The sequence below is a fragment of the Oncorhynchus kisutch genome, linkage group LG7, assembly GCF_002021735.2.
Source record: "Oncorhynchus kisutch isolate 150728-3 linkage group LG7, Okis_V2, whole genome shotgun sequence".
In the NCBI taxonomy this organism is placed as follows: Eukaryota; Metazoa; Chordata; class Actinopteri; order Salmoniformes; family Salmonidae; genus Oncorhynchus; species Oncorhynchus kisutch.
This window is the reverse complement of record NC_034180.2, coordinates 13,843,304-13,855,863: the sequence shown is the minus strand read 5'-3', so window position 1 is coordinate 13,855,863 and position 12,560 is coordinate 13,843,304. Positions and strand designations below refer to the sequence as shown.

The 12,560-nt window shown below is 39.8% G+C and overlaps 1 protein-coding gene across 1 annotated transcript; it reads right to left on the bottom strand.

Annotated features, from left to right (window-relative positions):
• Window positions 1-2,065: 2,065 nt before the first annotated feature.
• On the bottom strand, window positions 2,066-11,527 carry LOC109894217 (TNFAIP3-interacting protein 2). Its single transcript, XM_020487518.2, has 6 exons — window positions 10,792-11,527; window positions 9,809-10,114; window positions 7,715-7,804; window positions 6,786-7,115; window positions 6,342-6,464; window positions 2,066-3,838 (listed from the first exon to the last, which is right to left on the bottom strand). The coding sequence occupies exons 1-6, from the start codon at window positions 11,131-11,133 to the stop codon at window positions 3,545-3,547; spliced, it is 1,485 nt and encodes a 494-aa protein (XP_020343107.1). The 5' UTR covers window positions 11,134-11,527; the 3' UTR covers window positions 2,066-3,544.
• Window positions 11,528-12,560: the final 1,033 nt, after the last annotated feature.

Genomic DNA, 12,560 nt, shown 5'->3' with positions numbered 1-12,560 from the left:
TGTCTAGATAAGTGTCAGGCTAAGTTTTCCCATTGCTGAAAAAATGCATGACTTGGACAGATCTCGTAGACATCCGGTTAATGGAAACCTAGTGGCGCCAGGAACTGTTTTGCCACGTCATCTGACTTGAAATTCATGGATTTGTAAATGTAGGTAGTCAGCCATTGTTTCTATTAAAAGGTCGCTGAGTTCAGCTAAAGGGATTTGTGACACCATATTTTTTCCACTCCATGCAGGTGGACTGTGTGTTCACATATAGACCAACCATGCATTTGTGTGGGTGTTTGGGGGGGGAAATTCCTGTCAACCCCAACCATAGCTTATTTGGGGGCCGTGTGTGTGACACTATGTGTGTGGGTCTTATGCAACAGTCAAATAAGGATTCCTGTACAAAGCTACAATCTGAAACACAACCAATTGAATTCTTGAATTAAACTTCTCATAGAATCACCCTCTTTTTACTGAACAGATGTAAATGTGTGAGAATGATAGGAACTGGTCCAACCACAAACATCTTCCCCAGACTGCATATGAGTATGTGAGCATGCGGCATGCTATGTCATCTTGAGACTGGCTGAGTCTCACATGACACCCTATTCCCTGTTTAGTGCATTACTTTTGAGGGAATTAGTGCACTATATAGGGAATAGAGTGCCATTTGGAACACAGTCTGTGACTTAGCTCTTTGGAGGACTTTGAAACTTCTGATGGAGTTTCTATCTCTTTCAGCTGCTGTAGTCCCTTGACACAATTAGCGAGGCCTTTCTTGTAGGTTACAGTTCCTATAAGTGAGGCCCCATCTGCATCTGTATAGCAAGAGTGACCTCGTGTCTGTACTCTCTATATAGGACATAGTTATTAAAGGCTGTTATGGACACTTTTTAGAGTTTAGAAGTTTAGAGTTTAAAATTCTATTGAATTCTGTTTTACACTTATTTGTGCCGGTCTAATTCTTAAAATGGAAAAGCAGAATCTGTGCGCTCTCGGATGATGATAATAATAGTTCATATGGTGCTCTTTGACGTTCCAAAGTAATACCTATTACAGGCTTAAAGAACATGTTGTATATACTATATGTGACACTATAATCCTCCGTAGGCAGTCATAATACACAATATCAATATCAGCCATAATTCATTAGGCTAAATCGTCAATAGAAATGTAGAAAGGTACAAAAACAAAGTAACACCTATACCTCTTTGAATTGCAAAGTAATTGAGTAGGTTTTTAAATTGTGTTCTAATCATACCAGAACACAGAACACTGTGACATGGAACTCTCTCTCTTTCAAGATAAACTAGGACTACAATAACAATGGAGCTTTGCAATATTAAAGCTGATCTACCCACTAAATTCATTTTTAAAAACAATGGAGCTTAATGATCCAGTGATCTGCTACTTTAGTGTCTCTAACACAGAAATACATGGACAATACACACACACACAAAGACCTTGTTTGGTGCTTCATCTGCCACCCCTTTAAATAGCGACTTTATAACAGGGAATGTCCAGTTCCCTGGATATTGTACCTGTAACAACTGGTCCTGGACTTTTGTTGTTTAGCTCAAAATGACTTAATTGAGAACTAGTCTGAAGACAACTGATCCCAAATCAGTAGTTAGGAGCAGGATGTAACCAGAGCCTATGTCTCACTGGTCTCTAGTCCCCTTGCTGTGTTCACTTCAGCCACACAGGACAGCTGGGAATGTGGCACTGACACACAGGACAGCGTGCCCATTCAGGCTACTCTGGGAAGGGGTTTTCCAAAGTGTGTACAAACATACACACAGTCAGACAAGGAACGTACAGTCACACAAATGCGCACATACGAGCACACATACAGACACACACGAATGCAGATACAGACGCGCGCACACATGTACACACACACTTTGGGTCCTGTGGGACCTGAGTTTCAATGGTTAATCTATGGTCAGAGCCTCTCGCTGTCTCATACTCTCACTCCTCCTGACTCTGCACCCCAAACTATAATTTGACAAGCAGTTATCCACCAAGCAAACAAAAATCCAGCAAAAGTTCCTCAAGCTCACAAACACTCCAGATGATTGGTCAAACAACAGTTTTTTTATTACAAAAATATCCTTTCCATTAAACAGGTTAAAACAGATAATCACATGTTGTTTATAAATCAATGACTTCAAGAAAAAATAAAACTTTTGTCAGTTCAGAGGTAATTTCTACTAATGTAGTTTCAAATGTCAGATCTGAAATGGCACTTTTTTTTAAGGTGCCATGTTATGGAGAATTTGTCTCCCACACGGTCTTATCTTACCAGGATGTGGGAAACATACTGCTTTGGTGTGCCAGGATTCAGACGACACCTCAAAACATGATGGCGATGTTCATTTTGACCCAGCACTGTAAAGATTTGCCAATTTGAAAAAGCCCCACTAATAGCGAATAAATATTCAATCGTATAGAATACTGTGAATACATATTTCCAGGCACATAGGTGAATATATATAGGTTCAATTGAAAATAGATTACTTACACAAAACATGTCAACAACATCAAAATATACAGTCCAACAAATAGCACCATGGTAACGAAAGGCAACGTTCATACATGATCTTAAACCAGAAAGAAGCTTATGCATTTCAAATCCAATAAATGCATCTGTACATTAACGATTACTTTGGTAAACAGGTTAGGAAAGTGCAACAGATTAACAATTTGATGCCGGAATATTGAATTGAGGTTTGTGACATTCAAATATTGCAATTAACATCCAATTTTCCATCTAGATTTTCTACAGACCACGCAATCAGAAACACACCCATGCAGTATCATGTGATAATTGACATGGATCATGTAGTCAAACATGAGTGGCTTTGCACTGGAAATCGCTTCGGCTTGCCAAACCAAAGCTATTTCACAAAAACATTATTTTACACACTTTTTCCACTGGTATTTATCAGGTCCTTACTGGGAACTCAACCCATTCAAATGGTGGCCAGTGGTGTTTGTTGTTACGAATCCGAAAGAAACAAAACAGGTAATTCAAAGTCATTACTGTGTTATTTTACCATGTAGTTTCCTGGTAAATACCTGGCTTTTATGTACTGTAAAATAAAGTTCTACCAATATTTCTCCCACTACGACCACCAAGCTAGTACTGACACTCCAACTCTGCATCGATAATCTATTAGATTCTGTCCTTTAACAACCAAAAAACATGGTAGCGTCTGAAGTCCAGGTAGTACCTCCCTGTTTCAGTCTGTTTTCTTCCATTTTAGTGCCTAATGAACACAGCTAGTCAGTTTTCTAAGCTCCCCAGTCCCAACCCTTCTTAGGGCGAATGTAGTGCTTTTTCTTCAGTGCTCAATTATCATCAGTTAGTGATATTTGTCTTAACACCCCCGTGGGGTGGGCAGGGTAGTAATTCTCATAGCTTGGGAGTAGGGCAAAGTTGCCCCTAGACACTGATCTTGGGTCAGTTTTGCATTTACCCCACTTTATGGTTTTGTTTGGGAAACGGAAGCTGATCCTATATCTGTACCTAGAGGAAACTTCACGCCGGAGCTCATAGTCTGGCACACTCCTCGCAGTGATTGAGGTACTCCACCGTATGTGCGTCATCATACGTGGTGAAGCATCGTGGGCATTGGAGATCCGACGAACCCTGGCACTTTGTCCAGGTAGGACTGGGTGCTAATACCGCCAACGTCGCCCCATGCGATGTCCCGCTTTGAAGTTTTGTTGCAGGTGGATCAACGCTGTTCCTCTGCAGTGGTTCGGCCGAGTCCGTGCTCATACGTGGGGAGATCCGGTGTCCCATATGGACTCGGAACGTGGAGTCGACATCTCTAGTAGGGCTCTGGAAGAGAAATGAATGATGATCATGAGTAAAAGTGTTCCTTCCCATAGCCAAACTGGGCATAGTAGCACTTTGAGGATAATGTAAGAAACACTTCATACAAATAAAATGATCACTATATCATTATTATTATTTTAGGAAAGTGCCCTTTGTTGTTCCCTAATGTGATGGCTGACCAATCAGCCTGTTACCAACCCTTAGTAAACATTTGGAAAAAATTGTGTTTGACCTGATACAATGCTATTTTACAGTAAACAAGTTGACAACAGACTTCCAGCACGCTTATAAGAAAGGACATTCAACAAGCACAGCATTTACACAAATGACTGATGATTGGCTGAGAGAAATTGATGACACAAATATTGTGAGGGCTGTTTTGTTAGATTTCAGTGCTGCTTTTGACATTATCAATCATAGTCGGCTATTGGAAAAACGTATGTGTTATAGCTTTACACCCCCTGCTATATTGTGGATAAAGATTTACCTGTCTAACAGAACAGAGGTTGGTCTTAAATAGAAAGCTCTCCAACATAATCCAGGTAGAATCAGGAATTTTTCAATCTTTTTTTTTTAAGGGGTGGATCAGCTTAATATTGCGGAAAGAATGTTGCTTCCAATGTAATTGTCTGCATAATTTCCAATCCCCCATATTTTTGGGGTAAATATATATATCCATACACGCATGCATACATATACACATATATACATACACATAGCTATATAGACATACATACTTTTTTAAAAAGAAGATACCTTTATTATTATTCCCCGCAAACCCTACCGCCGATCCCCCAATTGGAGTAAACTAATAAACACTTCTGCTTTTACCTTCAATGTATACGTATTATACACATTTTTACAGACAGTCTACTTTACAATAGTTCTCTCTTGTTTGTTCTTAGTCCTTCCTCTATTTCTGATGTCCATCCAGTTTGATTTCTATTTGTAACTATGCTATATACATTTTACAGATCCCGTATGCTTTACATTGTTTATCTTGTTATTAGTCCCACCCTTCAGCTCCATTCAACCCCTCCCATCTATCTCTCAACATCATCCATTTCGGATTTCTATTTGCCATATATTTTTCAACTGTGCTGTGATGCTTCACAAAATAATTGAGCCTTCCTATTCTCATAGCTTCTACAGATTGTAAATTAAAAATGAAAAAGATTTGCTAAAATAATTATTATATTATTGATTGATTGACTATGGCTTTTCACATCTGTAGCGTTAGTTCTAGGCAAATGTTGCAATTCTTCAGCCATTCCTGGACCTGTGACCAAAAACGAGCTACATATGAACAGTACCAAAATAAATTATCTAATGACTCTGCCTCCTCACAGCAGAATCTACAGAGCTGGGAAGATTGTATCCCCCATATATATAACATTATATTAGTTGCAAGAAATTTGTATAGTAATTTAAATTGAAAAATTTGAAGTTTTGAATCTGGCGTTGTTGCGTATCAATTCATAAACCATGTGCCATGGAATGGGTACATCGAAAATCTCTTCCCAACTATTTTGCAATTTATATGGCACAGCTGTCAGTTTTTTGGTCCTTAAATGAAATTGGTATATGTTTTTATTTATCACACTTTTCTTTAACCATTTATGTTCTTTAATACAGGGACGACATACAAGTTCCTTACTTTTTTCCCCTTCTACTTGCCTCTTCCATTTTTATGGTAATGCTGCAATTAATTGGTTGTAATTTTGGGTAGAGCAGACATTTCCATATGTCTGTGTTAGCTGCATGTGACAACTCCACCAGTCCTATTTATGAAATCATTCACTAAAATTATACTTTTTTTTTCTCTTCGATAAATACAGTTTTATTTTTTTTGCAATTAAGTATATTTTAATTTAACCACAACATTTTTTGTACTATTTGTTCCGCCCTAAAAGTATTTAGTCAGCTACCAATTGTGCAAGTTCTCCCACTTAAAAAGATGAGAGGCCTTGCACAATTGGTGGCTGACTAAATACTTTTTTGCCCCACTGTAACTGATGCAAGCAGTAGAATCAGATTTTTTAAAACAGGTACCAATACACCTTATGGAACAGCGTGGACTGTGAAGAGACACACACAAAGGTACAGACACACGCATACAAGTGCTAGCACACGTATATTGTAATATTGTTGTATTATACATTTTGTATTGTAGATATGTAGTGGTGTAGTAATGTTATATGATGTAATGTTTTATCTTTGTTTTATATGTAATGTAAGTGCCTTAATGTGTTTGGACCCCAGGAAGAGTAGCTGCTACCTTGGCAACAGCTAATGGGGATCCCTAATAAATACAAATACTGCATCTTATTAGCCGTTAGCAAACTGTATGAAGAACATGTCTGTCGAAACATCATTGTATCATCAATCCTCAATAAATGGCAAATAGGGGTCGGACATAAAAGCTTCCTTTTCATGGATATTTTTTGTCTCCTGTAACACATTTGAATATTATGTATGTTAGTAATGACTGTGTGTGTGGCCTTACCTGTGCCTGTGTGTGTAGCTGCTCTTGTAGTTGAGATACTTCCTCTTGCAGGTCCTGGATCCTGCCCTGCGCTCTCTCCCTGTCTGCCCGCTCCGACTTAAAGTCATCTGTGTAGATGAGAACCTGTGAAGGAGAGAGGGAAAGGGTGATGGTGTGTGAGAAAGAGAGAGGGGTATGTTTCTGATTCAACTGAATAGGGTAGAACTGTATGTGAGAGAGAAGAGGGAGAGGTTTCTGGATTCAATGGGGTTTTCTTTAAAGACTGTGCTATGTGATGCGTGGATTCATGTGTACAGAGAGAAAGAGAAGGAAGAGGGAGGGCAAGAGTGGGGAGACAGAGGGAGAAACAGAGTGAGATAGAAAGCGAAAAAGAGAGAAAGAGAATGTGAGAGAGACAAAGAGAAAGAAAGAGAGAGGTGTCAGGCGATCCTACACCACACTAACCTGTTGCTCTAGCGTCTGGATGCTCTCCTGGTATCGTCTCCTGTTCTCATCCAGCTCTCTCCCCAACCTCCCACAGTCCCTCATCTTTTCCTCCAGTAGGCCGTTGAGCCTGGCTATCTCCTGCTGAAGCAACCCAGCGTTGGCTGAGGACAACTCAGGTAACAAGCCCAGGCCAGCCCCAGGCTCTTGTGTAGGCCTGGGCCCTAGCCTAGGCCCCACACCTGGAGCAGGGCTGGAGGTAGCAGACTCATTCAGCCTCTTACACAGGCTCCTCACAAACTCTTCCCTGCTAGAGTCATACTTTTGCCATTTGGAGTTCAGACCTTCCACCTGGGAAAATGAAGGAGGGAGGGGAAGAGGGAGACATTAGTCCCAAACACGTACACACACTTGTGCACACAGCTTCTTACACACACACACGGCTGTTCAAATTTGGTTCTTTCAAAAAAATATAAAATATTTAACCTTTATTTAACCATGCAAGTCACTTAAGAACAAATTCTTATTTTTACAATGACAGCCTACACCGGCCAAACCTGGACGACGCTGGGCCAATTGTGCGCCGCCCTATGGGACTCCAAATCACGGCCGGTGTAGTGATACAGCCTGGATTCGAAACAGGGTGTCTATAGTGACACCTCTAGCACTGAGATGCAGTGCCTTAGACCGCTGCACCACTTGGGTTCTGATAGCCCATTTGCTATGACAATGTTGGATTACTACAGTCTGCAAACACACTAGAGTAATTACTATAGTATACATATACAACAGTTTACTACTGTACATACTACAGTATACTACAGTCATGTATATTAAATACTACAGTATTCACTGTTGTGTTTTTGCAGACTTTACAGTGAATACCATAGTATACTATAATATTTGTTCATGTAGGTAGAAGTGAGTTTCTACAGTGTGTTCCTGCTTACATATGCCACTCTTTGCTTTAGCTGTTGGTTCTCTTCTTGGAGTTTGCTGACCAGAGTGTCACCACGACCCGCTTCCGTATTATCCGACATCTGACCATGAAAAGGGGAAACAAGAGCTCAAAATGATACTGTTTAGAAATACAACAGAATCAAACACTAACAACTTGGCTGAAAAGCACATAATGGCAGAGACAGAGAGAATCCAAACTCTTTAGTACACAAACCTCTTTTGGTTGAAATTTTTGGTTTTGAAAGACAGTTACAGTGAAAAAGCTTTTCCCAGTGAGCACATACGTATTTTCAATGTATTTTGCTGATGGGGATGTTGTTTGGATGTAGCCACTGCTGTTCCAATCTCTCAGTTTGAGTTCAGTGCTTGATTGTGGGCTTTTGGGTTCGATTCCCGCATAGGCCACATATACTGAATATAACATTCAGTATATACAGTTTGTGGATATGAGTTAGTTCTTTACACTCGTACCCTTCTATGGGTTCAAAATAGCGGATTTGGGTGATGATAAATACATAAATTGGAATGCAGCGGCTGTACACTAACATGCTATATGTGACGTCAAAGCGCAAGGTCTCTGCTTCCCAGTGCAGTATTGGTTTTGACTGACAGCGGTTCTGAACATGAACAAGAAGTTACCCCCATATCTCCCACAAATTGTGTCGTCTGAGTGAGGGAAAGGCTGTCAATAAAGAGTACTCTTATGTACTTTGAAAAATTAGACGTTAACAATTATACTACCACTTTGGTGTCACACAAGCAAGCCAAACACCCGTTAGTTCAAATGTGCACTTCCCCATTTCATATCACAGAACTCATGTAATATACAATGCCAACGTTTATGATCACTATGCTGATGTACAGTTACAATATGTCATGGTGTATTACGAAGACATTTGCCGGGAACTCGTAATTCTATTCTAGTCGCACCAAAATGCCAATTTGCTTTTCTGAATGGCCTTGTGAAAGCACCGTAAGATCATATTTCGTAACTTAGCTAGCCATGTTCGCAATAGAACACACTTTCAAATGATGCCCACCTGACCAGATTGCGTAAATAACAACAGTAATTGTGTAAAGGCAGAGATCCAGGGCCGAGTTCCAAAGAAAACAACTACTGTACAAGACAGCTTGCTCTGGTTCTTCAACGGTACAGCTAGGAGCGCTCAAAATATCACCTTATAGTTGAAGACTCTTCTTTGAGTCATAAAAGTGCACTGAAATTAAGTAGGAACTATGCACACTTTGGAGAAACCAGTTAAACCTCTCACTTGTAATTTATTTGTCTTATGTTGCACCTACCCCAAATGACCCTAAATATCCTTATCATGCTACCAGAGTATTTTCAGAGTTCATTTTATTTATTTAACTAAGCAAGTCAGTTCTTATTTTACAATGACAGCCTAGGAACAGTGGGTCAACTGCCTTGTTCAGGGGCTGAACGACAGATTTCTACCTTGTCAGCGCAGAGATTTGATCAAGCAACCTTTCGGTTACTGGCCCAACGCTCTAACCACTAGGCTACCTGCCGCCCCCAATTGGGGCAAACAGAACAGTAAATGTAAAACACACATAAAATCAACACAATAATGTTTGGATTCAGTCTTGTGTCAGATTAACTGTTTTGTCATCACCTTTAGTCTAATAATTATTTTCCCATAATCTCCAAACTGTTCCCTTTTGATTGCTACCAGGGTTATGCATACTCTTTCCACGTTTCTTCGGTTAAAAACATTTCAATTTAGCCCAATCTATATAGGCCAATTCCTACGAGTGTAAGGGGTTAATTGTAATTTGCATTGGATAAAAGCGCTTGATAACCATGATACTACACACTTATTTTAAGCTGGGTGGGTCGAACCCTGAATGCTGATTGGCTGACAGTCGTGGTATTATCAGACCGTATACCACGGGTATGACAAAACATGTATTTTTACTGCTCTAATTACGTTGGTAACCAGTTTATAATCCAGGGCCAATCCGCGTTGCGTTGTGCATAAGAACAGCACCTAAGCCGTGATATATTGGCCATATACCACATCTCCTTGGGCCTTATTTCTTAATTATACAACCTTCATACACACCTCTTTTGCCTTCTGCTGCATTTTCACCTCCTCTGTCACTCTCTCTCCTCCCTTCTTCTCTCCCTCTAGTCGGCCCAGTAACTCTTGACACACCCTGACTGTGGCTCCCAGTTGGCCCCGGAGCTGGTCGGCCTCTTCAGCCAGCGAGGTGCACAGAACTGCACGGGTGGCCTGTGCTCGGTCCCTCTCGGCCAAGGCAGAGCGTAGCCTCTGGATAACCTGGTCCTTCTCGTGGTCCGGTTGACGGGTCACACTCTCCAGCTCTCGTTCCTTCTCCCTCAGCTGCTGTCGCAACCTCTGTATCTCCTTCAGGGGTGAGAGAATAGAATAGAATATAATAGGCTTGAGTGTCAAATGTGAGTCAAATTCCAAAGATACTTTTTCAAATTATTATTATTTTTGATGGACAATATAGCTTTTTGTAATGTTTAATTGTATTGAATTATGACTTTTATGTGATACAGATTTGTGTTTGTTTCGTGAAGTTAAGGCGAAACAACACTGTCACCTGCACCCCCGCCACACATTGAAATGGAAAAGAGAGGTTATTGCTATAGCAACATCCTCTATGCACTGCAAGGTGGTTTTGAAGCAGGGACATTTCATTAAGCCTAGTTGGCAAGTTTGGTGGTTGGTTAGGCCTACATTAGTAGTATTTCCAATAGACCTCAGTTGTGAACTAGTGTAGGGTTAGGGTTATCTCAAACCAAGTGCATATAGGCATGGTGAAGGCTAGTGGCTATTTTCAGAGAAGACCATTTACAGTAGGCCTAAAATACCCTTCTTTCATAATGTGCAAATTGAAAATGAAAGAAAGGACATATCTGTCATAAAGGATCGTTTTTAATAATTGACGTTGAAATTTCAAGTAGGGCTATGACCTAATGTTAAAAGGCACAACTATGTTTCACAGGGTTAGTCTAAATATTAAATTCCACATGATACACATTTGGAACACATACAATTCAGTAAATTCTACTCACTTCTTGGCTCAACTCTGCTTGCTGAGCCGTATTCATTTCTGTGTCTTTCCATTTTTGCTTCAGTTTGCAGATTTCTTTGCATAAACTTTCCAGCAAAGATTTGGACGGTGCTATGACAACATGGTCATACCCTTCCACATTGATCCAGGTATTCTCGTATTTGCCCAACCTAGCCTTTAAATCTGCGATTAAATTGTCCCTTTTGTAGATTTTCTTACTTAATGTGTCAATCTCCAGCAGAGTTTCGTGGTAGAAAGTATTCAATGTATTGCAGCTCCTTATCTTTGCTTTCAGTGTATCATTATCCAAATTGACATCCATCGCGTTCCTTATTCCAGTCATGTTCCTTATTCCAGAGGTAACACCTTTGCTTCTGATAGATGGGGATTGGGAAAAATCTTCAATATTCCATCAATTTCTTAATAAATGATTTTGCTTATTGGTTCGATAGAGTTCGTGTTCGTAGTTTATGCAACATGTCTTCAAAATTAGACTGAGGAGGATGTCAACTATGTAGCCTAAAGGATGTGGCTCATCTGAATTTGGAAAGAAATAATTCCGACAACTGCAGGGGATTTCCTAGAGGGACTTCCCCTAAACAATAGGCGGACTTTTCTTGTACTTTACTTTTTAACAACGTCGGGTAAATTGACAACTCCTTTCCGAGTTGTTCAAACATCCATTCCAGTAACAATCTAAATAATATGATTTCGTTAATCGTCTAATAATAAAGTAGACTGGACTAAATTGACAGTTTGACAGGAGTAAAATTTAAAAAACGCAGCTGATATAACTATTTGCACATGCGTACAACATTTCCGGTAACATACTAGACTACCTCCCTCTTGTGATTTGCGTAAATCCACAGATCATGCAATTCTGGTTTTGACGGTTTCTAAACATATGGCCTTTGCTTGAGTAATCCGCCTTGGTAAAAAAAAATCCGTGAAGCAACTCTGTTTTATCGGATGGAATGTAAAATGAGTTGCCGGTAGCTCTATTTTCCTGAATTAATGACAATTCCGAATAATTTCATGAAAGGTTGTCTGCTATTATGTAGCCCTAATCTGGTGTGTTTAATTCATTTGTTTACAAAACAGATGTTTTATTCAACATTATGGAAAAGCGTCAGTTGTAAATGTGCCAGCAGTGGGACGTAGGCTAGCCTATACATGAGTTTACCCGTAGGCAATGAATTATCAACCTCAGATCTACCTAGCCTACATTGGGATTTTGACCAAAAGTCTGTGGCCAGTACCTGTATCGTACCTTCGCTTTATTAGCAGGACTGAGCTAACCGGCTGGGTGAAATCAGCAATGGAATGTTGTGGTATTTAAAGCAAACATGTATCCATTCTGCAAGCCCAGTTCGTAATGATACATTGTAACAACGGCCAGGTCGCACCAGACGAGAAACAAATCATGTTATTTTTTTTAAATCGGCCACCAATTTCAAATTTATTTTCCTTGTCGATGTAGGCCACTGACCTAAAGAAAGTAAGATCTGAGTGGTTAACAGCTCATCACAATTTTCTAGGCACTGGGGGCCTTAAGTACATAAGTAAAACTACTTTGAAGTACTACTGAAGTAGTTTTTTGGAGTATCTGTACTTTACTATTTATATTTTTGCCAACTTTTACTTTTACATTCCTAAAGCAAATAATGTACATTTTACTTCATACATTTTCCCTGACACCCAAAAGTACTCGTTAGATTTTGACAGGAAAATGGTTCAATTCACACACTTGTCAATAAACATAAAAACTAA